The 23,593-nt window shown below is 39.8% G+C and overlaps 4 protein-coding genes across 7 annotated transcripts; 2 read left to right on the forward strand and 2 right to left on the reverse strand.

Annotated features, from left to right (window-relative positions):
- The first annotated feature begins 1,405 nt into the window (after window positions 1–1,405).
- smyd1b (SET and MYND domain containing 1b) lies at window positions 1,406–7,391 on the forward strand. 2 transcript variants are annotated; one of them, XM_084945169.1, is made up of 10 exons: window positions 1,406–1,697; window positions 2,334–2,510; window positions 2,714–2,927; window positions 3,168–3,298; window positions 3,489–3,527; window positions 4,311–4,506; window positions 5,308–5,400; window positions 5,496–5,659; window positions 5,793–5,961; window positions 6,072–7,391. In XM_084945169.1, exons 1-10 carry the CDS (start codon window positions 1,576–1,578, stop codon window positions 6,234–6,236), a joined length of 1,470 nt encoding a protein of 489 aa, XP_084801295.1. In that variant the 5' UTR covers window positions 1,406–1,575; the 3' UTR covers window positions 6,237–7,391. The 2 variants fall into 2 exon arrangements, with proteins under 2 accessions (XP_084801295.1, XP_084801296.1); XM_084945170.1 differs by lacking the exon at window positions 3,489–3,527 and having other exon boundaries at window positions 1,407–1,697.
- Window positions 7,392–7,640: 249 nt separating this feature from the next.
- On the reverse strand, window positions 7,641–8,600 carry LOC146376346 (fatty acid-binding protein, liver-type-like). Its single transcript, XM_084945175.1, has 4 exons — window positions 8,308–8,600; window positions 8,036–8,208; window positions 7,809–7,901; window positions 7,641–7,718 (listed from the first exon to the last, which is right to left on the reverse strand). Exons 1-4 carry the CDS (start codon window positions 8,372–8,374, stop codon window positions 7,668–7,670), a joined length of 384 nt encoding a protein of 127 aa, XP_084801301.1. The 5' UTR covers window positions 8,375–8,600; the 3' UTR covers window positions 7,641–7,667.
- Window positions 8,601–8,961: 361 nt separating this feature from the next.
- On the reverse strand, window positions 8,962–10,947 carry LOC146376347 (isotocin-neurophysin IT 1-like). Of its 2 annotated transcripts, none has more exons than XM_084945172.1 (4): window positions 10,850–10,947; window positions 10,638–10,759; window positions 10,151–10,355; window positions 8,962–9,353 (listed from the first exon to the last, which is right to left on the reverse strand). In XM_084945172.1, the coding sequence occupies exons 2-4, from the start codon at window positions 10,755–10,757 to the stop codon at window positions 9,208–9,210; spliced, it is 471 nt and encodes a 156-aa protein (XP_084801298.1). In that variant the 5' UTR covers window positions 10,758–10,759; window positions 10,850–10,947; the 3' UTR covers window positions 8,962–9,207. The 2 variants fall into 2 exon arrangements, with proteins under 2 accessions (XP_084801298.1, XP_084801299.1); XM_084945173.1 differs by having other exon boundaries at window positions 10,638–10,762.
- Window positions 10,948–12,572: 1,625 nt separating this feature from the next.
- On the forward strand, window positions 12,573–22,898 carry znf366 (zinc finger protein 366). 2 transcript variants are annotated; one of them, XM_084947061.1, is made up of 7 exons: window positions 12,573–12,743; window positions 16,101–17,123; window positions 17,513–17,680; window positions 17,999–18,149; window positions 18,641–18,832; window positions 21,288–21,462; window positions 21,558–22,897. In XM_084947061.1, the coding sequence occupies exons 2-7, from the start codon at window positions 16,108–16,110 to the stop codon at window positions 22,229–22,231; spliced, it is 2,376 nt and encodes a 791-aa protein (XP_084803187.1). In that variant the 5' UTR covers window positions 12,573–12,743; window positions 16,101–16,107; the 3' UTR covers window positions 22,232–22,897. The 2 variants fall into 2 exon arrangements, with proteins under 2 accessions (XP_084803187.1, XP_084803186.1); XM_084947060.1 differs by having other exon boundaries at window positions 12,578–12,655; window positions 21,558–22,898.
- The last annotated feature ends 695 nt before the right edge of the window (window positions 22,899–23,593 follow it).

The following is a 23,593-nucleotide window of genomic DNA, read 5'->3' on the forward strand; positions in this document are numbered from 1 at the left end:
CTTCCTTAGATTACTATTAACACATTAAAATGTAACTTTTAGCACTTTAACGCTGCATTTTTAGGTTGTTAAAGAAGAAGAAGATTTAATGATATAGATTTCTTTTTCCAGTCCACATTAGATTTTTAGAGGTCGAATTAAGAATTATATGCAGTTTTTTTTGTCTGCTAATGTTGGGTTATGGTGCAATGATTAGCACGTTAAAAAGGATGTGGATTTGAATCCACCAGACCAACTGGGGCCTTTCTTTGTGGAGTTCTCCTTCTCTGTCTTCATTCCACAATCCAAAGACATAGACTTTAGGTTAACTGGTGATTTTAAATGGGCTATAGCTGTGAATATGTGCCTCTATGTGTTAGTCTGTGACTAACTGGTGGCCTGTCCAGGGTATGTCGGCTGTCACTCCATGTTCTGAAAAACAGTAAATAAGTAGAAGAACATTGATATCACATGCTTCTTTCAAGATGGAAAAATATGTATTTTCTTCATGATCCCTATCATAACAGAAGTTTGTCAAGATGTCAGGCATCTACTTTAAAAACCAGAGTCCAGAATGGGTGAACCAAGTAAGTAGAGGGCTTCCTAAATTGATAGGGGATAAAAGAAAAATTAAAGAAACTGTCTCTTGTCCATCCAGGTGGTCTGTCTTCTGAACACTTCCGCTATCCTTGTGGTCGCTTCAGCTCACTCTGGGAAACTCCTGCTGGAAATAAAGAGAGTTATACTTGGGCTTCGCTTATGAACAGCAGCTGTTTTACAGCTTCACAGCTGATCTGAGCATAAAAGAACAGCTGAGTGAAACAGGGAGGGAAAGCTGTGTTACTTTTCTGCTGTTTTGTGACAGTTTGGTGAATGAAAGCACGAGAGTGTATGTATACAGAGACCTTAACTGGATATTCAAGTTTTATGATCTGACTTTCTTTGAGGGGGCCCTCAGCAGGTGGATGCCTCCAACCTCACAGTGTGTAAGTGACAGTTTTCCTGCTCTGTTGCATCATAACATGCAGTTAGAGAGAGACAGAGCGCAGGAAAGGAACAGCATGATAGAGAAAGCACCAGAACAGAGTAGAGGCAGTGAGATAGAGCAACTCTGTTCCTGTCAAGCTTCTCGCAGCTGTTCAACGTCACAACTGACTCCTGACAGACAGCCACAACTGAAGGACGAAAATAACCCTCGAGGAGAGGGCGTCTACCAACACTCAACGTCAGGGGTCAGGGGATTTCTGCCAGTGTAAAGCAAAAAATGTGACAAATTTTAAAAGCTGAAGACATCTCACAGATGACAACCAGCTTCAGTTGTGTTACTTTCGCACAAAGATAACTGGTTTTACTGACAAGCCTGCCCACTGAAGATTTTTAATTTCTCACTTAACTAAAGAGACAAAACACCAACCAACCCGTCTTCTGCATCTGTTGGTACAGTTCAAGAGGTGCTCGGCTATTTTAGTAACTTGGGTGAGGAATGTACAGTCACTGAAGAACACAGGCACAGATTGGAGGTCCTACACTAAGTCTTCTCTCATCCACTCAGACCATCATCCATTCACCAGAGTCTCAGAATCCGGCGCACCTACAATGGAGACCGTGGCAATATTTGACTCGCCTGGGAAGGGGAGAGGGTTAAAGGCAACAAAGGAGTTTTGGGCAGGAGATGTAATTTTTTCTGAGGCCAGTATTGCAGCTGTTGTCTTTGACAGGTAAGGTGAGGATGTAAGTTGTGGGTGTGGGTGGTCATTGATAGGGGATGCCTTCAAATGCAGTCTTTATGGGATATTTGAACATGTGAATAATGGATTTTCTGGCCTTTTGTTAGTCTGTAATTAGAAATTAACCACAGCATGTTGTGTTTTTATATTTTGGAAAGCTATACTGCTGATTTTTACTTAGTTTAATGGAATAAAAGCAGTTTCCTTAGAGTATGGTGCCTTGCCACTTGTAGCGACTCACTTAAAAATTTGTGCTTCTAACACACAATGCCAAACTTGACTGCCTTAATATCAGTTCTTCTCTATCTCAGAAGTGCAGATTATCCTAGTATTAATTTCCATACAAGCAATCATTATAAGTTTTATAACAGTTAACTGTATGGGTCAAAATAATCTCCGGTCAAAGCCCACTTGTATTAGTGTTTTTAATACTTCTTTAACTCACTGATGAAAGCTGTGAACACTGATTATTTATTATTGGTGCAATTTTAGTTAAACATGAAAGAGTGAACTATCAAAGCAGGTGCAAGTGCTGCTCTTTAAATGATAACTGAGTGTCGTATGCGTGTGCTACAGATTTTAGATTATGATGCCTCTCCTTGTTTTCGTTCTTCTCTTCCTCTGCAGTCTAGCAGAGCGTATTTGCCACAGCTGTTTCCGAAGACAAGAGAAGCTGCAGCGGTGCGGCCAGTGTAAATTTGCACATTATTGTGACCGAACCTGCCAGCGTGCAGGCTGGGCAGAGCACAAGCTAGAATGCAGCGCCATCAAAGCTTATGGCAAAGTACCAAATGAGAACATCCGGTAAGTGGATGGAAAGGGAAATGAGTGCTATAAAAAAAGACTGGTTAGTCTTTATTACTTACTATAGGACAACAAATGTGTAATTCAAATAGGCACTTGTATGCTATAAAGCAGTAAATGTTAATACACTTCAAAAGTAATTTAAAGATAATGTGGATTTGACTTTACACGTCCATTTCTCCATTGCTCATTTGTGTGGTCAGTGTGGTGGCCCGCATTATGTGGCGCCTCGACAAGGAGGGGAGCACGGTGTCTGACATGCAGCTGACCACACTGGACGAGCTGGAGGACCACATTGCCGACATGCCAGAGGACGACTTGAAGGAGCTGAAAGTAGACATTCACAACTTCCTGGACTACTGGCCCCATAACAGCAAACAGCACACAATTGATGATATCTCACACATATTTGGAGTGGTGCGTTTAAATGACTAAAACATATATTTGTTCGTTTTTTTTTAAAAGTAAAGTCTTTAGTAGGAAAACCTGATTCATAAATAAGACAGTTTACCTGAGACAACACTGTTTCTGCACTTAATGCCTTGATTCACAGCTGCCATGCAGCCTTAAATATTTACAGTTGTTTTATTTACCTGTAGCAGTCTTATATGGACAACATGTATGCATGTTCACATCAAAGATTGCTTGTTTTTCCAGATCAACTGTAACGGCTTCAGTGTGAGTGACCAGAGGGGTCTCCAGGCAGTAGGAGTTGGTCTTTTCCCCAACTTGTGTCTTGTGAACCATGACTGCTGGCCCAACTGCACCGTAATCCTCAACCACGGCAAGTAAGTTAACAAAAAATACTCTTCATGACAACTCATTGTTATCTACAGCTCCAAATTCCTCAAAATTGATTAAAAAGTGAATAATACTTAACGTTTTCAGAGCTTCTGTGCACGTTTATGTGCTGTTACGTGTGAATGAATGTGTGTCGGGTGTCACTTGGTGTAAAACTGCTTCCTGTTTGTCTTTCAGTCAATCGGCTGTGAATACTATGTTTCATTCTCAACGGAGGTGCGTTGCCTCATCCTGAGCCTTTGAAGTTTATTATTAGAGCACCCTTTAGACTCTGTCATTAAACAATTAAATCATTACACTTAACAATCTGTTGTAAATTTTTTTTTTATTATCAGCGAGCAGTGTTCTGTGGTGAGCACTGCATGTTTGATGTGACTCGAATATCACATCCATACATGTTCACATGTGCTACTTGAATGCTCTAACCCTTTAATTGTCTTGTTTAGTGTAACAAAAGGCTGCTAACTTTTTCTTATCTTCATATTTCTTCGCCCGTAAAAACCTTTGTCGTGTCCACACAAAGTTTTATTCGAATGCAGCTGATGTGTCACTTTGTGTGTCTGTCCGTCACACCAACACAGATTGCCGTGTGTGAGTGTAGTAGTAGCTTCTACCTTTTATACCACATTTCTCCCTATTGTTTCACCTTTAACTCAGCATAACACCAAAGTAAAATAAGACAAAAAGAGCATTTTCATACAACCTTTTTGTTAGATAAAACCAATTATTACCGTTTTGCATGTTATGCAAGGAGACCGAAATTGAAACTAACTTTACAACAAATTAAAGAAAATGAACCAGATATACGTGAAATGTTTTGCCACTTAAGTGCTGTGTGAAATAGACCGACACTCACTAATATCTCACTCAGTTGAAGGATTAGTCCTTGAACTGGACTGAAAGCCACGCTGTGGAACAGGATTTCACCATCACAAACTCAATCACAAAGCATGTGTTTCCACATCTCTGCTCGTGTTTGACTGTGATTCTCATCCCCAGGATCGAGCTGCGTGCTTTGGGTAAGATTGCAGAAGGCGAGGAGCTGACAGTCGCCTATGTGGACTTCTTGAATTTGTCAGAGGAGCGACAGAGGCTGCTGAAAACACAATATTTCTTCGACTGCACGTGTGAGGACTGCAAGAACCGAATCAAAGATGACATGAAGATTGGGGGAAGGGAAGAGGATGGAGTCAAGGTTAGTGTTCGCTTGTCTCCAGTTTAACTTCGCAAGGCAAAAGGACCAAACACCCCCCACTGCATTTAGAACTGATAAGAACAGGCGAGAAACATGAGAAGCAGTCACACAGAGACTATTTTAAGCAAAGATAAGTCTCAAGTGGATTCAGTCTTCTGTGCATTCAAACCTGCTTTTGAGAAACAGCTATTAGAAGAAATAACCAATTTTAACTTGATTTGCTGATTAATTTTAATTACTTACTTTCTTTTCTGTTTTATTTTCTAATAAAGTTTATATCCAGCTTTCAGTGCCAAATACACATAAATGTTTGTCACATCACTGAAAGTCTCAGAAGTGAGAGACACTGCTAGATGTAATCTGAATCTATGTACTCCTGTTGTAACACTAATGTGCCCTGTGTGCTTTTATAGACTATACACGGGTGTGTCACAAGTTATAAATAACTTACCAGTAGCTATCAGCACAAAAAAATGTTTAAGGAGTTTCTGTGTTTAACAGGATAAGTCTGAAAAACTGGCCACATCTATTTTGAAGTGCCAGATTGGCTGCCTAATAATAATAATGTGGAAACTTAATTAAAATTGTAAAAAAGTAAATCTTGTTTGTTGTAATCAAACATCCTGTGTGTGTCAGCAGCAGGTCAAAGGTCCTTTTCGGGATAAAAATAACCAGACTTTCTGTTTCATAATTCTAGAAAGTCTTACCTGCAATAAATAATAACTCTGAAACATTTTTTTTCCGCACATTTCTTTGTCACTTTCTAATACTTGACTTTTAAAAATCTGTCCAATGTTTTAGCCTTCAGAGGAACAAGTGAAAGAGGCAACAGATTATTGCTTTCAGATGCTAGAGAAGATGGAAAAGGCTCGATTAAATGGTGACTACCATGAGGTATTGTATCAAATCACTTAAATGAAAAAATAAAATAAAATAAATGGGTTTTTTTGATACTGTGTAATCTTTCTTATTGCGGTTCGTCTCTTCAGGTTGTGAAAATCTGCAGGGAGTGCATTGAGAAGACAGAGCCGGTTCTGGCAGACACTCACATCTACCTGTTGAGGATGTGGAGCACAATGAGCGAGGTTCAAGCTTACCTGCAGTACTTTGACGATGCTGCAGATTACGCCCGGAAGATGGTGGAGGGATACATGTAAGTGTGAAAATACAGAGGATTTTCCTGTTATACCCATGAACATAATTTATCTAATGTTGATAGAAAGAACAGGTTTTCCGCTTGAAAAGGTTAAAAACACAACACAAATCGAGTCTCATCCCTCTAACAGGAAGCTGTACCACCCGAACAATGCTGCTCTTGGTATGGCTGCCATGAGAGCAGGAGTGACCCACTGGCAGGCTGGGCAGATTGAGGTTGCACATGGGATGATCTGCAAGGCCTACGCCATTCTCATGGTTACCCATGGTCCAACGCATCCCATCACTAAGGACCTTGATGTAAGCATCACCTTAAAATTATTCAAATTAGGTCTCCTTAAACTTTTTAATAGAAATAAAATTTTCCTGGCCCACTGAGTGCTGATGTTTCTGTTCTGATTTCTTCACAGGCGATGCGCATTCAGACAGAGATGGAGCTGAGGATGTTCAAACAGAATGAGTATGTTTATCACAGTATGAGAGAGGCAGCTCTGAAGAACAAACCCATGACCATGATGCACGAGCCCAAGTCTGTGGAGGAGGGAATCAAAAATCTCTTCCACCGGAGGAAGTGATCACATGACAGCAATCAGGAGAGCCCCACCCTGTTGTTTACTGTTAACAGCTTTCAGAGTGTTGATGTTAGCCTAGCCATTTAGTCACATGACCATTTTCTGTATCACTTAGTTTTTCAGGGAAATATGTCTTTTCATTAAAAAAGATGTCTTGACCTTGTGAGTTTGCTTTGAAGATGCAAAATCCAACCACAGGAGTGAATTATAAAGTAACAAGCACTGTTATCTCTGCCCTCATAAAACTTAAAAAACAAACAAAACAAAAACAAAAGAGGCTTAAGTTCGTGCACCTGTACATCAAATAGACCCGCATCCTTTGGTGTTTGCTGTGACACTACATAAGGTCAAAAGATACAGTACAAGAAATGCAATGACAGTATGTCGTACTTTAACCCAGTGTAAAGTTTTACATTACCAGAAGATGTTGCTAGCTTAACTGATCTTTGACTGCACAGATAAAGATGCACACTGATGTTTTGATAGTTTTATTTTATAAATTTTAAAAAAAAAAATCTAACTGTCTTGCAGATTCTGGGCTAATCACCAACGTAAGCTAGATGCCAAATTTGATATAAGGGCTTTAACTAAGTTCCTGTCTGTAAGCTGTAAATATTTACAGTGCAGCTTCAAAATGCCTCAAAGTCTCCTAAATCTCCATTTTTGACAAAGCCAGACATTCTAGTGTTGTGCCAGCATTCAACCAGATTCAAGCAAGGTCTTTGAGTATCCCGGGTTACATTCATCAAGATATTTGTTACCACTAGTACTCACTAGGAAGTAGACATCGTCAATGAAAGCATCTTTTATACTTAACTCTTCACAGCCTCCACATTTTGCAGGAAAGTCTGACAAAGTTGCAAAAATGTCACAATTGCATCAACTTTAACCTTTGCCCCAACAAATTAGAAATACACTTCAAGTCCATGTACTGTAAGCCTCATATATTACATAAGGCGTGGAAATTATTAGACAAATACTGCATTATCAATTAAATGAAATACGTTTTCTGCACAGGATACATCCGTTAAGCACATTTTGTAAAGGTTTAAACTAATTTTTGACTGTTCTTGTCAATTTCAGGTTATTATGTTATTTTTTTTCATTTGATTTTTCCACTTCACCTCTTGGTATTATGTATTCCCCACACTTTGTTTACCTTTTTCAACTGGGAACCTATTACTGTTACTATGTTACTGCTTATATTTGTTTAAATAAAGTAAAAAAAAAAAAAAAAACACAAGCAAGCAAAATTTCTGAAACCACAGCCCCCAAATTAACTAGTTGGGAGTATTTTTAAACCAGCTGAGGAACTGGAGCTTGTTCAATCTAAACCAAAATGAAGCATTTAACAACAGCCTGCTGAACACATACAAGTCAAACCATGAGACAGTTGCTTTTTTTCACCCTCCTTTTATTATCATGTATAGAAAGTTACATGCGTTTGCGTGTCGTCTTGTGTACAATGTTCCCAAGAGTCAGTGTCTACAAGGAGAAGAACAAAATGCATTAAATACCAGCTAGTTAATCAACAAGGAAGACTTTAAAGAAAAGAAAGTCAGAAAAACTACTTACTGAAACGAGTGTGTTTGCATCCACCAGTTCCGTGACAGACACGATGTTCTTCAGGGTGGTCTTCAGCTTATTGCCTTCACGCTGAACCACCCCCTTCAACAAGCATGATAAATGAAGATCAGGCTCAGTAATCAACTATAACATTTTATACAGACCAAATGTGTTCTAAGTGTTTTAATTGTCATAATTGTGTTTCCTGTAGATTTAAGTTAAGTATCTTGGCTTACCTTGACTTTCTCTCCAGTGGGCGACAGTAGTTCAGCCTCCTGTCCGATAGTGAAATTGCTGACGATGGCATTTGAGCCAGTTGTGAATGTCACTTTGAAGGTGTCACCATTCTCCTCGATCTCAGCGATGCTCTTAAGATCTTTGATTTTCTGAATGATCTCATCAGACAAACCTACGGCAGAAAGCAAAATGTTTGGAAAGCATTGGTCAGATAAATTGTTATTTCAGTTCATTCAGTGCAGGAAGCTTATTAATTTTGCACAACTCTTACCAACAGCCTTCATGAAAGGCTCGAAGTTCTCCTGAGACTCAAGCTGGTATTTTCCAGAGAAAGACATGTTGGCAGGCAGTAAAGGTAAAGAAAAAGGCGAGTATCTGCCTCTTTTATATTCTCAAGCCACAGAGGATCAATCTTTAACCTCAGGTGCCTGAAATTAAGGAAAGTCCCTACTTCACTACTTCCAGTTTGCTCGCAAAAGATGGGCGGGCAGAGAGATATAAGACAAAAGTCTTCAGCATGCTGTGTTTGTTTGTTTACTGCTTTGTTGCATGCTCTGTGCCCTTCTATGCCCATAGAAGGGCACAGAGAACCAAAGCGGACTGACTGCAAAGTTAACCGAAACAAAATTGGATCAAAGGTGAACAGCCTATGAGATAATAGTCCCAACTGTTGCAACAGGGATATTGTGTCACCAGAGTTGCCACAAACACACACACACCATCATGTGGGGATCATTTGAATTTGCCAGAGATCCTTTGGAGGATTATCTGAAAGATAAAGACTCTTGTGGGCTTTGTATATTTGTTTGCCAAACACAATGCCCTAATACGGTTCAAGCTGTCTTATAAGGAAAAATATTTGGAAGGTTTGAAATACTGTAATTTTACACACAAGACTTAATCAGGTCAGGGAAAACGACAGCACTTTATACTTTCTTCAAACTTTATTTCAACATGCAGATAACAGGATGACCACAACAAGTATTCACCCCTAATTTCATACATAAAAATAGGCTATATTGACAAAGGCACTCTACAGAAGTACTGCAGGGAAAAAGAGCAAAACCAGCATCATGACAACAAACATAAAAACACAACTATGTGAACTACAAGTCCCATTTAATCCCTACAGCTCGAGAGCTAGCAGTGAGACCTTGACGTCAAGAGCAGCTCATTGGTGGACTCGATGAGGAGAACTGTGGCCAGCCAAATGCAGGAGCCTGAGGATGATGTCACCGGGGTCGCTGACATCAAACTGGCTGGTTTGTTCATCTCCTTCCTCCTCGATAAGGCAGGATTGATCTGTGGTGCAGCTCTCTGAGGCAGGGTTAAGAACAAATCAGAAGGAGTTATTACCAAAAATAGTCATCGTCTACACTTTATGATCTGTTGTTATCAGTCTTTGTGACCTGTATTCATGGACCCTTAAAGAGCAGGGTAGGGTAAATTAGGTCATCATGACCAAAGTAGTATACTAAAGCATGCAGAGCTCTATTAGGAATAAGATTGATAATTCTTGCATTATTCCTCACATTATATAAAATAACAAAAAAACAACAATGATTACAACTTCAGGTTTGGATGAAAGTCATCATGTTTACACTAGAGAATCTGTGACTTGTGCAGGTTTAGCTATACTGAACCTTGGATCGGAATAGAGACTGCACAATTTCATGAATCAATCAAGTGCTTGTACTTGATAACCCTCACTGGAGTTTTTCAAGCTGTTATAGCACTTTATAATTGTACTTCACTACATTTTAGAGGAAAATTTATACTTTTACTTCATGTTGTTTACTCTAGATACTGTGCCTTTATCAAGTGAGATGTAATAAGCTTATAAAATAGGATGTATGCTTACACAGAATACTGAACAAGCCACCCAGCTGTAAATATAATAATTACAATCAGCTTGACTGATCAGCTTAAACTATAAACTTTGCTTTCTTGTACTTTAAGCAAATATTGCTAATATAGTTCTTCTCTGCTATTTGCTTTAGCTTGCAGGATTATTTTTCTAAGTATTCTGCAAATGGTAGTGGTATTAATTACTTCAATAAAGGACTAAAATACTCCTTTTACTACTGCTTATATTTACATCAGGATTTTCTGACCTGCATCACAGCAGAGTCCTGAAGCAGCGCAGCGTCCTCCTTCAGAACCACAGGGTCGTCCTCCTGCCTGGCAGGGGGTGAGCAGGTAGTTCTCCTCCACACAGTGAGCTGTTTCCGGGGAGCCGAGCAGGCAACCAAGACCTTCCCCGCAGCAGATACTTGGCCCGAAGCAGCGGCCTCTGTCTCCGGGGCCACATGACATGCACTAGAGGTTGAAACAGATGATTATTTTTGGTGTTGCTTTGAACGTCACCATAATTTACTACCTTATAAAGCATTTTTAGGCTTTCTCAGTTTGTATTTTCTTTCTGATGGTTTTGGCCCCTGACCCAAGTTTTTCACATGCATGTCACCTAAATCTCTCTTTAGGCTTTGCATTATCTGAATAAATGAATGAAGAGAAACATGTGCCAGTTTGCTAATAATATTGTCAGAAGCTTCAAAAGCTGCAAAGTTAAAGACCTATTGGCTGACTGATTGAGCTCACCTTGCGCAGTGGTGCATCCATTATGGACCTTTTTCCTCCGATAGGGCAGTTGGAGATGTAACACGCTGAACATACAGACAGGAGAAAAAGCAGGCACACAGACACAGCAGCTCCGGTCATTTCTGCTAAGAATGGAAGAGAAAAACAGAGAAAAAAACACTTAGTAAGGCTGACCACAAAATCCACACTTCACAGAGAGCAAATGTACACACTTGTTAGCTCAAGTTCCTCTTTAGGTTGCTCTTGGATGACTGCTGATTTCTCTGTCTCATACGGTGTTGCTGGTGTGTCTTATATACTTCCAAAGCACCTTTTGAGAGTGACACAGAAACTTAAAAGCCACTTAGAAATCCTTAATGAGGCCTTTTTAATCACCTTAGCAGATGAAGCTGACCACTGTGTGGGCCAGGTCAAAGGGCCTGGTAATTGTGTGGCCTGGTTTGCTTCTTCCTATTGGAGATCATTAGTTAAGGGCTCCTGCTGCGTGACCGTGCATGTTAGAGATGTTAGGAAAGTCAGAGAGGTCAAGAAGAGCAGGCAGCGATGAAATTATTCAAAGCACGACTGGACAACAGGGTAGCACCAGTTTAATTTTTTTTTTAAAGAACAAAAAAAAGTTAATTTTAAGGATTCAACTTTTTATTACTACCCCTGGGAGATCAGGAGAGAGTGAAAAAGCTGGTTTTAAAGGTTGACAGAACATTTCTGGCCTGCTGAGCCACCATGTCGGTAAGCAATGCTTTTTGCAGAATGGGTGCTTGTAAACAAACTCAACAACAAAGCAAGAAACACACATACCCACAAACGTATATACACACACATACCCACACCTGAAAATTTCCCTTTCTATTAATAAAGTCCTTAATTCCTCAGAGGAATTGATGCACACATTGTCCAGGGCCGAGGTTAATTGGTCTCATGAGCTAATTAACACAGCTAATGATTGGCCACATCTCATAAAAGACAGTTTCACTGTTTCAATAATATGAGCTCAATTACTGCAGCTCCCTCCTGATTTACTAACTGCCACCTCATCTCAATTAAAGAGCTGCTAACATCGTCATTGTTCAAAAACTTCTGTGCCAACAGAGACGCGTGGGATGTTAATTTACTCAGATTTCACAACCAGAGACAGGTAGCTACAAACGCTATATGATGACAAACAGGACAATAAAGTGGCATTGTAGACAGACAGGCCACTCTTGCCTCCTAGTGGCTGTGCTGACGCATGTCATCTATTTGTACATTTTTCATTGCTGCTGTTTCCATTTGCCACGTGTTTTGTGGGAAGTGGAGAAAATAATGGGAATACTAATTAAGGTGATCCTGCAATTGATAACCAGAGCAACGCACACAATGCATGAAAAAATACAATTTCAAAAAGAAAAAGAAAAAAGGGAATAAAACACATCATGTCTCACATGCTTGTTTTTTTTCTCCTGTAATGTGATATATTACACGTTGCAGTGTCTCCCTGGCAATCGGCCCCTCTGTGATGAACATGTACATAACGATCAAGAACTTTTGACAATATTTATTTCATAAGCTCAAGAAATGTTCTATTTTATCTAAAAAAAATTGATACTTATTTTCTTATAAATATGAAAACAGCCAGTATTAAGATACATCTCCTTGAGCTGGATTAATGGAAAGCATTGCTATCTTCCATCACGACATGTCACTTTGCAGCTATTAAACCTAGAAATGGTGCTGTTTTCAAGTGAAACATCAGCACCCTCCTCCCCACATTCCTCCAAAGGCTATGCAAATCCCTATTTCATAGAGAAATAGAGATGTCTATCTAGTGTTTCCTTATTTTTCTGCAGGAAGGCACTAGGCTTGTTGACTTCCTCTCCCCTCCCTTCCTTCCTTCTCTCCGAAGGTACTCATCTGAAAAATGAGAACAAAGTGATTGTTCCTGTTCTCTTTCTTAAGTCAGTTCAAATGCTATCCGTGGACAGGCGGCTCATTGTCAGGAGAGTCGCAGTGCGAGCAGGAGGGAGAGAAGAGAGGCACAGGTACAACAGCAGCTACTGCAGCAGCACTTCAGCCCCAGCATCACAGAGAAAATACACACACACACACACACTCTGCTACACGCAGCTGGTAAGTTACACACGCAGACATATGCTGCAACTGCACACAGCACACACTTACATGGCACTGACTGGCACATGAGGAGGGGCTTCGGGTCTAATGGATTGTTTGGAATGCGTGGTGTGGCGAGGACAGGCTGGGGTCTCTGCACAGAGCAACTTAACTAAGAGAAGTGAAGAGGATAAAAGAGCAGGACAATGTCCAGGAGAGACCCAAAACTTTAGCAGGCGTCTAGGGCTCTTTGAAAATCCTGGAAAGAGGCAGAAAAATCCAGTTTTTGCATTTGGCAGCTTGTTGTTGTTGTTTTTTTTATTCCTGTAGATTGATTTTTATGAATTTCCATCCATGTATCTGTGAAAGGGAAATTTACTGGTAGAAATGTGTCATTTTAATGTTTTTCCAGAAGTAAAATGCTAATTATTTGTTGAGGTGGATTTAAATGTCAAAGTTTCACTGGTTTTCATTTTCATCGTCACATTAGCTTTTATGACGTTTGTGTTGTAAGAATGCATGCAAAGCTGGATGCAGATGTTGAGCTGAAATACTTGCTGATCCTTGATTTGAGATCAACATTTGCTTTCAATTCATCAGTTAAAATGTTTGTCAAGCAAAAATGCCAAAATGTGATGGAATTACAACCTCCACATTACGAGCTTTTGCTATTCTTTTCTTTGCCTTGCGTTACTACAATTTTTTTAGTTTTTGCCAGAAAAAATGAGAAAATGTAAGACGTCTCCTTTAATTTCTGGAAACTGTAGCAGGTGTTTCCTTAAAATTTGATAATCATAAATTGAAGCCTTGGGTATTTTTAAAATGTTTACATTTAAAAAGCCAACAGGTATGTAACCTGTGACAGACATGAAGTGGAAACTGTAGTCATGCAAGCAGTGGACTGATACAGGTCTCAGCAGTTTCTCACTGATAAGCACTACAGTGTTAACAGGAATAGAATTAATCTGCACCACTATTTTGAATGTCATGCAGAAGTAAGATAGTTCCCCTCTGACTATCTTCATCTTTACATCCATTACAATCATCTATTCTATATTTCTATATCATACAGATGCAAACTGCAGTTTTGTGATTTTTCTTAACTGAACTCCAGTAAAGGAGAAAAGAGGAAGCTCTTCCTGGCTATCAGTCCAAAAAAAAAAAAAAGAGAAAAAAGAAGGATGAAGAGCGCAGAGAAAAAGAGATGGAGAAGCGAAAAGGGGCCAGGAGGTAGAGGCGAACTTCTCACAGATAACTTCCTAATTTCAGACAAGGAGAAGATCTGTGAGAAACGAAGAAGTGAAAGGTTTCAGGTTGAAACCTGAAAGGTGTGGGTGTCAACGCCACACCGTGCATGTGTGTGTCCGCTTGCATTCCTTCCACAGGAATCTTCAGAGAAGTGGTTTCATGTCATAAATAGAAACAGGACACAGTTTCATTTGATGCACTTTTGTCAAGTCTTTCTCCAAATGTTACAACTGGAAATATATGTAAGCAGTGGTGGAAAGTAAACACATTCAAGAACTGAACGTGAAAGCAAATGTGAGGTATTAATAGTTTATTTACTTTCTTATTTGTATAGATTTTATTGGACAGGTGTAGCTACTTGCTATTTTTCAAATTAAGAATTAAAATAAATGCATATGATGGAAAGTATAGTACTGATTTTCAAACCAGTCATTCACAGTGTATTATTTTGCAAAATGCCAATGCCCCTCATAGATATGAGTTCCTGCTTGAGATTTCTGAGGTTTAACCAGCTTGTTTTTGCACTACGTTGTTTTTTGCTAAGTCCTTTCTTCACATTCATGATGTTTTTCCCCATCAATGTCAAGAAAGCATGATAAGATGGATGCATTTTTTGTGTAGTCAGTAGCAGTTATTTCTGATTGTGTCATTCTTGTAAAATTTTAAGTGTATAAAGAGTCCCATTAAATACGTGTTAATGTGTGAAACATTTAAAACTAGTGGATACTGGGGACAAATGTAATATATTTTTTAAAAACATTTTCCTCACAGGCTAATTGAAATACACTTGTCATCTGCTGATAAACAAAACACAAATGTGCACCAACTAATAGTACAACTGATATCTTGTCAATAATGGGAACAGGGCTAAAATACCTATTTTAATGCAAGAAACCAGAGTTTTACAACTGAGCCCTTGATGGGGGAAATAGTAACAGAAGAGGGTGGAAAATGTAACACTGAAAAAATACATCATACTAACTGGGTAAATCTCAAACAGAAGCAATCTTCAAAGTAATCACCTTACTAACTAAAAATGTTCAGCCTTTGTACTTTCAAATTTATTTTGATATCAGGCAATCTGTGTATTCAAGGCAAACATCTCTTTTGATTTTTCCAGAAACTTTGGCGACTATTCCAGAACCAACTAGATTTTGATTCTGTGAACTGAGTTAAAAGTACATTTAACCCAAATGCACAGACGATACGATGACAGAACAATTTCTAACCTGACATACATTAATAGACATCACAGATATTAATAGATCCTACCAATAATAACACAAAAGGATCACGTGAAGAACATATTAATATATTTATTTAAAAGGACCAGAAGTGAAATATATAAAAAATGTATGTATATGATATAATGCATGACACATGTATTGCACAAACAAACTGACACTTTCTTTCTGTCAGTAGTTGGACTAATATTGTTTTTTGAAATTTTGAAATGTCATTTTAAATGTAGTTTAGTCAAATATTTCTATTTTCTCATCACCCTTGTCATCACCACAGACAGACATAGTGCCTGCAATTGTAAATGTTACAAGTATCACTGATGTCACACCAATGTTGCTGACTTGCATTCTACTGTGGTTGGCGACACTGATATTAGTACTGGTTGTTCGTGTTAGTTTCTAACATATAGCGAGGACAGAACAGATGCAAGTCTAAATGCACATTATTTGAAGGCAGCAGAAGAAAATACATGTAATCACTCGAAGTTGGTTCTGGTTTCAGGACTTGCTTCGTGTTACTGTTACTCTTCTTTAAACCAGTCAATTCCTGACTTTTACTCTTGTAAATTCCTGAAAGAAAATTCATTTTATACTGGATAAAGTATTGGGATAGTTTTTGATGCTTCAGTTTTTCTGTGTGATTATGATGAAACTGTCAGGCTCACTCAAAAGTTAAAAGGAAAACTTCAAAGATCCACATTTTATATGAAGAACTAAAAAGCCCTTTATTTTTATGTCATGTCTTGCTTGCCTTCTGCATCATCAAGTGGGCTTTGTAAGCTCACAAGTAGTTTTAACAGACTCCCTCTAGTAAAAGAATGATTAAATACTTTCTTCCCTGTTGTTACTGGAGATATTTAACAACTTCTTTTCCTTTTTCATGCAGAAAGAAGATGGAAAAAGATAGAGTAAGCATCTCACCACGAAGAAGTCCTCTCCTCCGAGAAGAGCTAAGACAAACATCTCAGCGCAGTTTCTACCTAAGTCCAGCTCCGCTCTTTATTCAGCCCCCCAAATTTTCTCCTGCTAGATATCCCAGCATATCACCCACCAGAGATGCCTACAGTGCTTTTAGTCCACCTGTTTTCTTTCCCATGCTTGGCCCCAGTTACACCCTCAAAGAAGGATCCCAAAAACGCAAAAGGACTCCCTTAAAAGTGGATGGCCATGAGGGAGGTGAATCTCCTGAGAAGGAGGCAGAAGAAAGCCGCAGTAAGAAGACAGTGGACCTGCCGCACATTCCCTTTTCCCTCCCACCTCGTCCTTTTCCGTCTCCATCTCCAAAACCCATCCCTGGCATGATCGAGCTCAACAGCCTGCAGCTTCAACACAGACCTCCAGATGTGAATTTTCCTGTGCAGGTAAAACAGGAGCCACTCAGTCCTTCCCCCATCTGGCCACCCTCTCCTCTGCTTCTTCACCCTCCCTACTTCCCACCTCTCCACCACAGCTTTCTCCCTTACCCCTTCTTTATGCCTGGCCCTATCATGCACCACCCCCCTGGTGGTTTCTACCCCAGAGAGGACCTCCGCCCCAGTCATAGCGCCCGTGAAGGAGCTCCTCGAAGTGGTACGAGCAGCGCTGAGAAGCTCGGTCTCAATGTTCACGTAGATGACAGCTACTATGTGGACGTTGGCGGAGACCAGAAGAGATGGAAGTGTCGAATGTGTGAGAAGTCCTACACATCCAAGTATAACCTGGTCACACACATCCTGGGTCACAACGGCATCAAACCACACGGATGTCACCTGTGTGGGAAGCTATTTAAGCAGCTGAGCCACCTGCATACACACCTACTCACACACCAGGGAATGAGGCCCCACAAGTGCCAGGTGTGCCACAAGGCCTTCACCCAGACCAGCCACCTGAAGAGACACATGATGCAGCACAGTGACGTGAAGCCATACAGGTAAATTATTTTTACATACAATATGTCAAAGAGGTAGAGGTAGCCATCGTGATGTTGAGTATCTTGGCAGTCACCGTCTTGGTGTTCTGAAGCTGGAGGTAATGAATAAGTGGTGAAACCAAACAGATGTCGATCGCAAGCTAACCCTAACCTTCTGAGGTCACAAATCACCTTAGCAGTTGAGTTCCCTTCCCCTTAGACTTCCATACAGTTGGACTATTTGTCAGCCTGTGGAGTGGCCTCCTGTGTAGAATTAGGCTTATAATCTACTTTTTACCAGCTTTACACCAGCTTTACTTTCATTTCCACTCATTCCAATATATTATATAGAGTTTCTGCTGTTTAATGCCTAGATTTCCTGCTCATTCACACTTTTTCTGCACCTCCAGCTGCAGTGTGTGCGGTCGAGGTTTCGCTTATCCCAGCGAGCTTCGAGCCCACGAGCTGAAGCATGAAAAAGGTCAAGAGAATGTATGTGTGGAGTGTGGTCTAGACTTCCCCACACTGGCACAGCTAAAGAGGCACCTGACCGTCCACCGAGGTCCCACATTGTACAGGTGAGCTCATTTCCTTCCTTTCATATTCTTATGTTCATATTCTTGTTATTGTTTAAAGTAAGCAGTTAGTTGGCTTAGCACAGCAGCTCAAGCTCCACCCATTGAGGACATCCACTAATTCTTTCCAAGAAATAGATTTTTTTTTTTTTTTTTTTTTAAATTAGGCTAACCTCTTGCTGGCTATGGCCTCAGATTTTCTGAGCAATATTGATTATTCGTGGAACTCCTGCCACAAAAGTGCATTTTTATATATGCATTTCCCACATTGTTGAGACATTCCAGCAGGCTAACTGCAAATGTTGGTTGCTGTGTGTGCAGGTGTACGGAGTGCCAGAAGACTTTCCAGTATCCCAGTCAGCTTCAGAACCACATGATGAAACACAAAGACATCAGACCGTATATATGCAGTGAGTGTGGGATGGAGTTCATCCAGTCGCACCACCTGAAACAGCACACGCTCACTCATAAAGTAGGTGTATAACAAAAGGATTAAAAAATGAAAATTTAAAGTTTTTTTTCTCTCTTGTTTTTTAATGGCATCCAAGAATTATCAGCTTGCCCAGTTTACATTTTGGATAGTAAAAATGTCAGCCATGAAGCAGTTTCCTCTTGAATTTTGACTGAAGCTACTTTTAACTGCTTAACATCCAGTTTTTATTCTTTAGTAGCATTAGAGTTTAGACAAACCACCTGACTCCACAAACCGTTTATACACGTCCAGTATTAGCATGCCCAAGCTCTAAAATGCACAACTTATTGTTTATACCATTATATTTACAACTGTAGCAGCGATAGTTTCATCAAATAGATATTTTATATTTCGTAAATAAATTTAAATGCATTTCCACTGGCACTGCCTGGCATATTTGTTATCAGGGGACGATCTGGCCTCTCTAATGCAAACCAGAAGAATGACTCGTCTTTCTCACACCACTACTTCCACGTTATCTTGTTCTTCAGGGGGTGAAGGAGCACAAGTGTCGCATCTGTGGTCGTGAATTCACCCTGTTGGCCAACATGAAGCGTCACGTCCTCATCCACACCAACATTCGGGCCTACCAGTGCCACATGTGCTTTAAGAGTTTCGTCCAGAAACAGACTCTGAAGGCTCACATGATCGTCCACTCGGACATCAAGCCCTATAAATGCAAGGTTGGTCGAGTTTGGCATGTGAGATGTGGCTCTTTCTTTTGGCCTTCTGTACAGCAAATTTCCCAAAGGTTCACGTGTTCGAATGACAAAGCACGTTAGTGGCCTCAGTAAGTATGACTCATGTCTGCGCTGTCAGGTGATCTCATTATGGATTGACAAAGTCCATAGGAGAAGAAGAATATAAATTTGTAATTTAACTTACATGACCCGAAGCTTTCCCTGGCCAGTTAAAACCTGCTCTGTATTCAGGTGTTGGAGGTCAGTATGCCACATTTTGTGTCCATATGTGTGTCCATGAAGTCGGTTTGGCAGGAATCAATTATTTCATTTAAATACGATTTTTTAATTATAGAGAAACTCTTATTTTTTCCTGAAGTATAGAAAAAGTAAATAGTAAATTGCACAGTAAAAAGTCACTCCCCTCAGCAGGAAAACCACAGAACTGGCAACCCAAGTGAAGACAGGATTATCAGTATGACAAAAAACTAGCCCTTTCCTGCCCTATCACAACAAAATCAAGCCACAGTGTTTCTACACCATATGACTGAGCTAGTTTTCAGCAGTGTTGCTCTAAAGGGCAAACTGGTAAAAGTGTAACATCACATTTGTAGGATATCATTATGAAATTGCTGTTAGCAACCACTAAACCACAGTTTAAGCCTCCAACAAAAAGAGAAAATGAAGCAAAACAGTTTGCCAGGTATGTCTGAAAGCAGTAAAATCATCTACTGTGACTTATAAAGTTTAATATTTATCTTATCACACTGAAATGTAATCCCATGTAGCAAAGGGCTTGATGTGGAACATTTTTGGGGGGCAGAGTGAGGATAGCTATTTCCACTCTTCTTGCTAAGCTAAGTTAATGAGCTAGACACGTGTGTAATGCACAAAATGTTATTTTATTATTACATTTACAGGAATACACAAATCATGACATCATAAATGGGCCTTAAAAACATAAAACAGCTGTTAGAAAAATGCAAGCTGTAAAACATATATATTTATTTACATATGAAGCAAATACATACTTTCACTGGTAATCAGTAGAAGGCACAAACTGTAGTAAGATGAGAAGCAGCAGGTCATTGTTAGCTACAGGTCTTGTTGCTATTTCAGTTTCATTTTATGCCTTTAATACTCAGTTATTTTACTATAAGGAGTAAATAAAGGAATCTAAAATGCAAGTGTCTTCCTTTTTGCAAGCTACACAAACCAAGTCTTGATAATCACAGCCAGGAACCAGACTTGTAATTTGTAGTGGCAGCTGCTGTTAAAGAATTTGTCTGTTTTGACCTTGGTTTTTTGGTACAACTTGAGGACTGAGACGATGACCAGATAGCAGAGAGGCTTATGGGAGTGGGAGCCTCCTTGTCCATAGGAAGGATATCGCCGCACAAACCGCCTCTCTAACAATGGCCCGCCGGCCTCCCCGGAGAACAAGCCCCGCAAATAGATTTCATCTCGCTTTCTCTGCTGCTGGAGGCAGCTTCCTGTTTTCTCACGGTCCTCTTGGACAGTTTACAGTCCCTCTCTCCTCCTGAAGGAAAGGACCACCCTAATAAAAAAGAATGCAGAGGAAGGACAGCACAGGAGTTGCCCTTCCCTGTTCTCCTCCTGGCCCTGTCTCAGTGTTGCTTCCTCTCTCTCTCTGTCTTTTTCTTTCTGTTTTTCTTGTGTGTGTGTGTGTGTCCTTGCTTGTGTGTGAGGGGGGGAAGACAGAGAGGAAACGAGGAAAATAACTATAGAAGGAGGGAGAAAGAATGTGTGTATGTATGCATGTCTGAAAGACTTCGCATTCATTCATGATTACGTGTAAACTCTGCAACTCAGCATCTGAGAAAATTAGTCATCTAACAAAGGAGATCTGGTAGAGAGAGAAAAATAACAGGTAATTAGGGCTTGCCTGTTATTGTTGGATGTGGACACAGTGTTTACTACAGCCACTGATGAAAAGCTAGAGTATCACCTTTAATACTCGATTCTTACACTTTGAATTTGAATCAGAGAAATATGCTTTGTTTTTAATCACTCCATTCATCTGACCGCTGCAGCTGTTACAAATCAGCTTAAAATATTATTTTTATTGCAGATAGTTTATAAGGTTTGTAAGGTATTAATGCTTGTGTGTGTTTATATTATTCAAATTGTAGCAAAAATTCTAATTCAGAATTTTACATTGAATTGATAACATGTAAATTTTAATACAAAAATATCTTGGCCTTTTCACTTTTCAAGCCAGAAAATGGGCAACTGGATGGGTTGTTAACATAATATTCACTTTTTTTTTTAATGACTTGAAATAAAAGCAAGAGATTAAAATGTACTTACCTGAGAAACCTTGCGAATGATTCAGGATGCATAGCCTATGCATCACTGTTAATAATGTGTCAAATTAAACCCGAGGTCTTAATGAGTTCCTAATATCTGGACATGTATTCTCTCTCTTCTCTTTCAGCTTTGTGGGAAAGAATTCAACAGGATGCACAACCTAATGGGCCACATGCATCTCCACTCAGACAGCAAACCCTTCAAATGCCTATACTGCCAGAGCAAGTTCACACTGAAGGGGAACCTCACCAGACACATGAAGGTTAAACATGGTGTCATGGACAGAGGCCTGGATGAGAGACGTAAGTGTGCACACACTGCTGATGATGTATATTGTTTATGTATTTTAGTAAAATTTGTTGTTAAATGTAACTTTTTTTTCTCCCTGTGATTTCAGTATTTAGGCAAAGAGGGCGTTTCTGTCTGACCACCCCGATGGACCTCCTCACCCACTTCAGCCAAGAGGAACCGTTTGACCTCTCCCAGAAACCCCCAGGTCTGCCCAGCCTCCGTCTCTCCCAGTCTGATGGTGAGAGCGTCCCGGGAAGCTCCTGTCAGGAGGAGGAGGATGAGGAGAGTTTGTACAGAAGGAGCCAGTACAGCCCTGAAGTAGACCACCACGAGCCAGCAGGTGATCAGTACATCCCTGAGCTGGAGGAAAGAAGGCAAGGATCTCCTGGTGAACCGAGGGAAGGCAAGAGACAGAAACAGCAGAAGTACCAGGAAAGTTTAGAGGATGAGACGTTTGAGAGGGAGTCAGGAGCAGAAGGTCAATCTAAAGTTCCCAGAGGTAACAAGGTGCAGCTATTGGAGTCCGAGACATCCTATGAATCAGATGCAGAATTAGGTGAGCAGGTGTGCCGCCAAAAAATGGTCCGTAGACAGTCATATGAATATGACTCAGAAGAAGAAGAAGCACATCAGCAAGAGCTAGATGAACCAAAACAAAGAAAAGAAAAGTTGGATAACTTTCGCAAGGCCATCGATGTGGAAGAGACAAACAAATACGAGCGCATTGCTCAAAGAGTTTACGGGTCAAACGGTGAAGAAGACAAACATGAAGAAAAGTGAGCCAAAGACTCAGAAGATAATTAAATGTGTAGCATTGTTTCTTGTTTAAAACTAAGTGGTTGTTTTGGAGGGCAACGACAATATGTATGCTTCCAAACATCTCTGATTAGGGACGCGTGGTGAGTAGCAGCGAATGAACTTGTTGTTTATTACCAGAGCAAAAAAATCAAGAATAAATACAAGCTGTGAAGAATATTGCATGTAAAAAACATATCAAATTATCATTAATAGTGACTGACAGAAGCTTTGGCTGGAAACGTGCGATGTAAATAAAATGCAAACAGATATTTAATGTTTTAGTTTTTTACAAATCATTTTGAAATGTTTCTTAAATATGTAACTCTGTTTTGTCTCAGAAGCTAATCTGTGATATTAAAATTTTAAGTGTTACTGATCACACCATTGTACATGCTCTACTCTTGTTTGTGTGATATTGTTCTAAAAGTCAGCAAAAAACTGGATGAAAAATGTTTTTGACAGACACAATTGAAAAAAAAAAGCTAAAATGATTTTGTTTTTTTACATTCTATGTCTCGATTGTTTTTTATCTACATGCTCTTTTTTGGAGATATTTCTGTGTTTTATTGCAATGTTGGTGATCTGAATATGATTCTGATGAATAAATACTGAAATAAAAGCTTGAATACACAAACTTGATGCTTTTCTCACTAAATGCCTTATAAACATCGCTGCAAATGTTTTTAAAGCACATGAGCCCAGATGCTAAATTTCGATTCTCAATGTCTCGCACATACCGAGCGAGAAATGATTGCTGCGAGTTTCAGAAAGCTTGCCTCTCTCCTCCTGCTTCTCTTTCAAAGCAGAGGAAGAGGAAGAGAAAACACCTCTCCCCTTCTCTCTTTTAGGTTGTGATCAAACAGCAGTGACGGACACAGTGGGTGTCCCAGACAAAGGCTTCATATGTCTGTATGACTCAGAATAAAGCATTGTTTCTCCTCGTTGCAGAAGTCTCACTGAAAATAGAAATACTACATGAAAAAAATGGAAATTGCAATATTGCACAGTGCGCTGTGTGGGATAACTCGCACTTAAGATTGCTGGATTGTAAAGAAATTAGCAAAATGTGACTATAAACATTACTTACTATGCTTCAGTCCACAGTATGTGCTGTGGGCTACATCTCATATAATCATGCCAGTTCAGGTAAACAGTCATTTCTTGTCAGATGAAATGCAGAACAGCAGCTTCTCTATTTTGACCAGCGACGACCACCGTGTCCAAAAGAGCGAAACTGCAAACAGTTTGAGGAAGTTCTCACATCCTCCTCTTCTTTCCTTTCCTCACCTACATGTTTCAGTCCGAGCCACTTGCCTGAAGAGAAACCACAGAGAGTCGGCTGTA

The sequence above is a fragment of the Perissodus microlepis genome, chromosome 12 (assembly GCF_051167445.1).
Source record: "Perissodus microlepis isolate ML-2025 ecotype Zambia chromosome 12, ASM5116744v1, whole genome shotgun sequence".
Classification (NCBI taxonomy): domain Eukaryota; kingdom Metazoa; phylum Chordata; class Actinopteri; order Cichliformes; family Cichlidae; genus Perissodus; species Perissodus microlepis.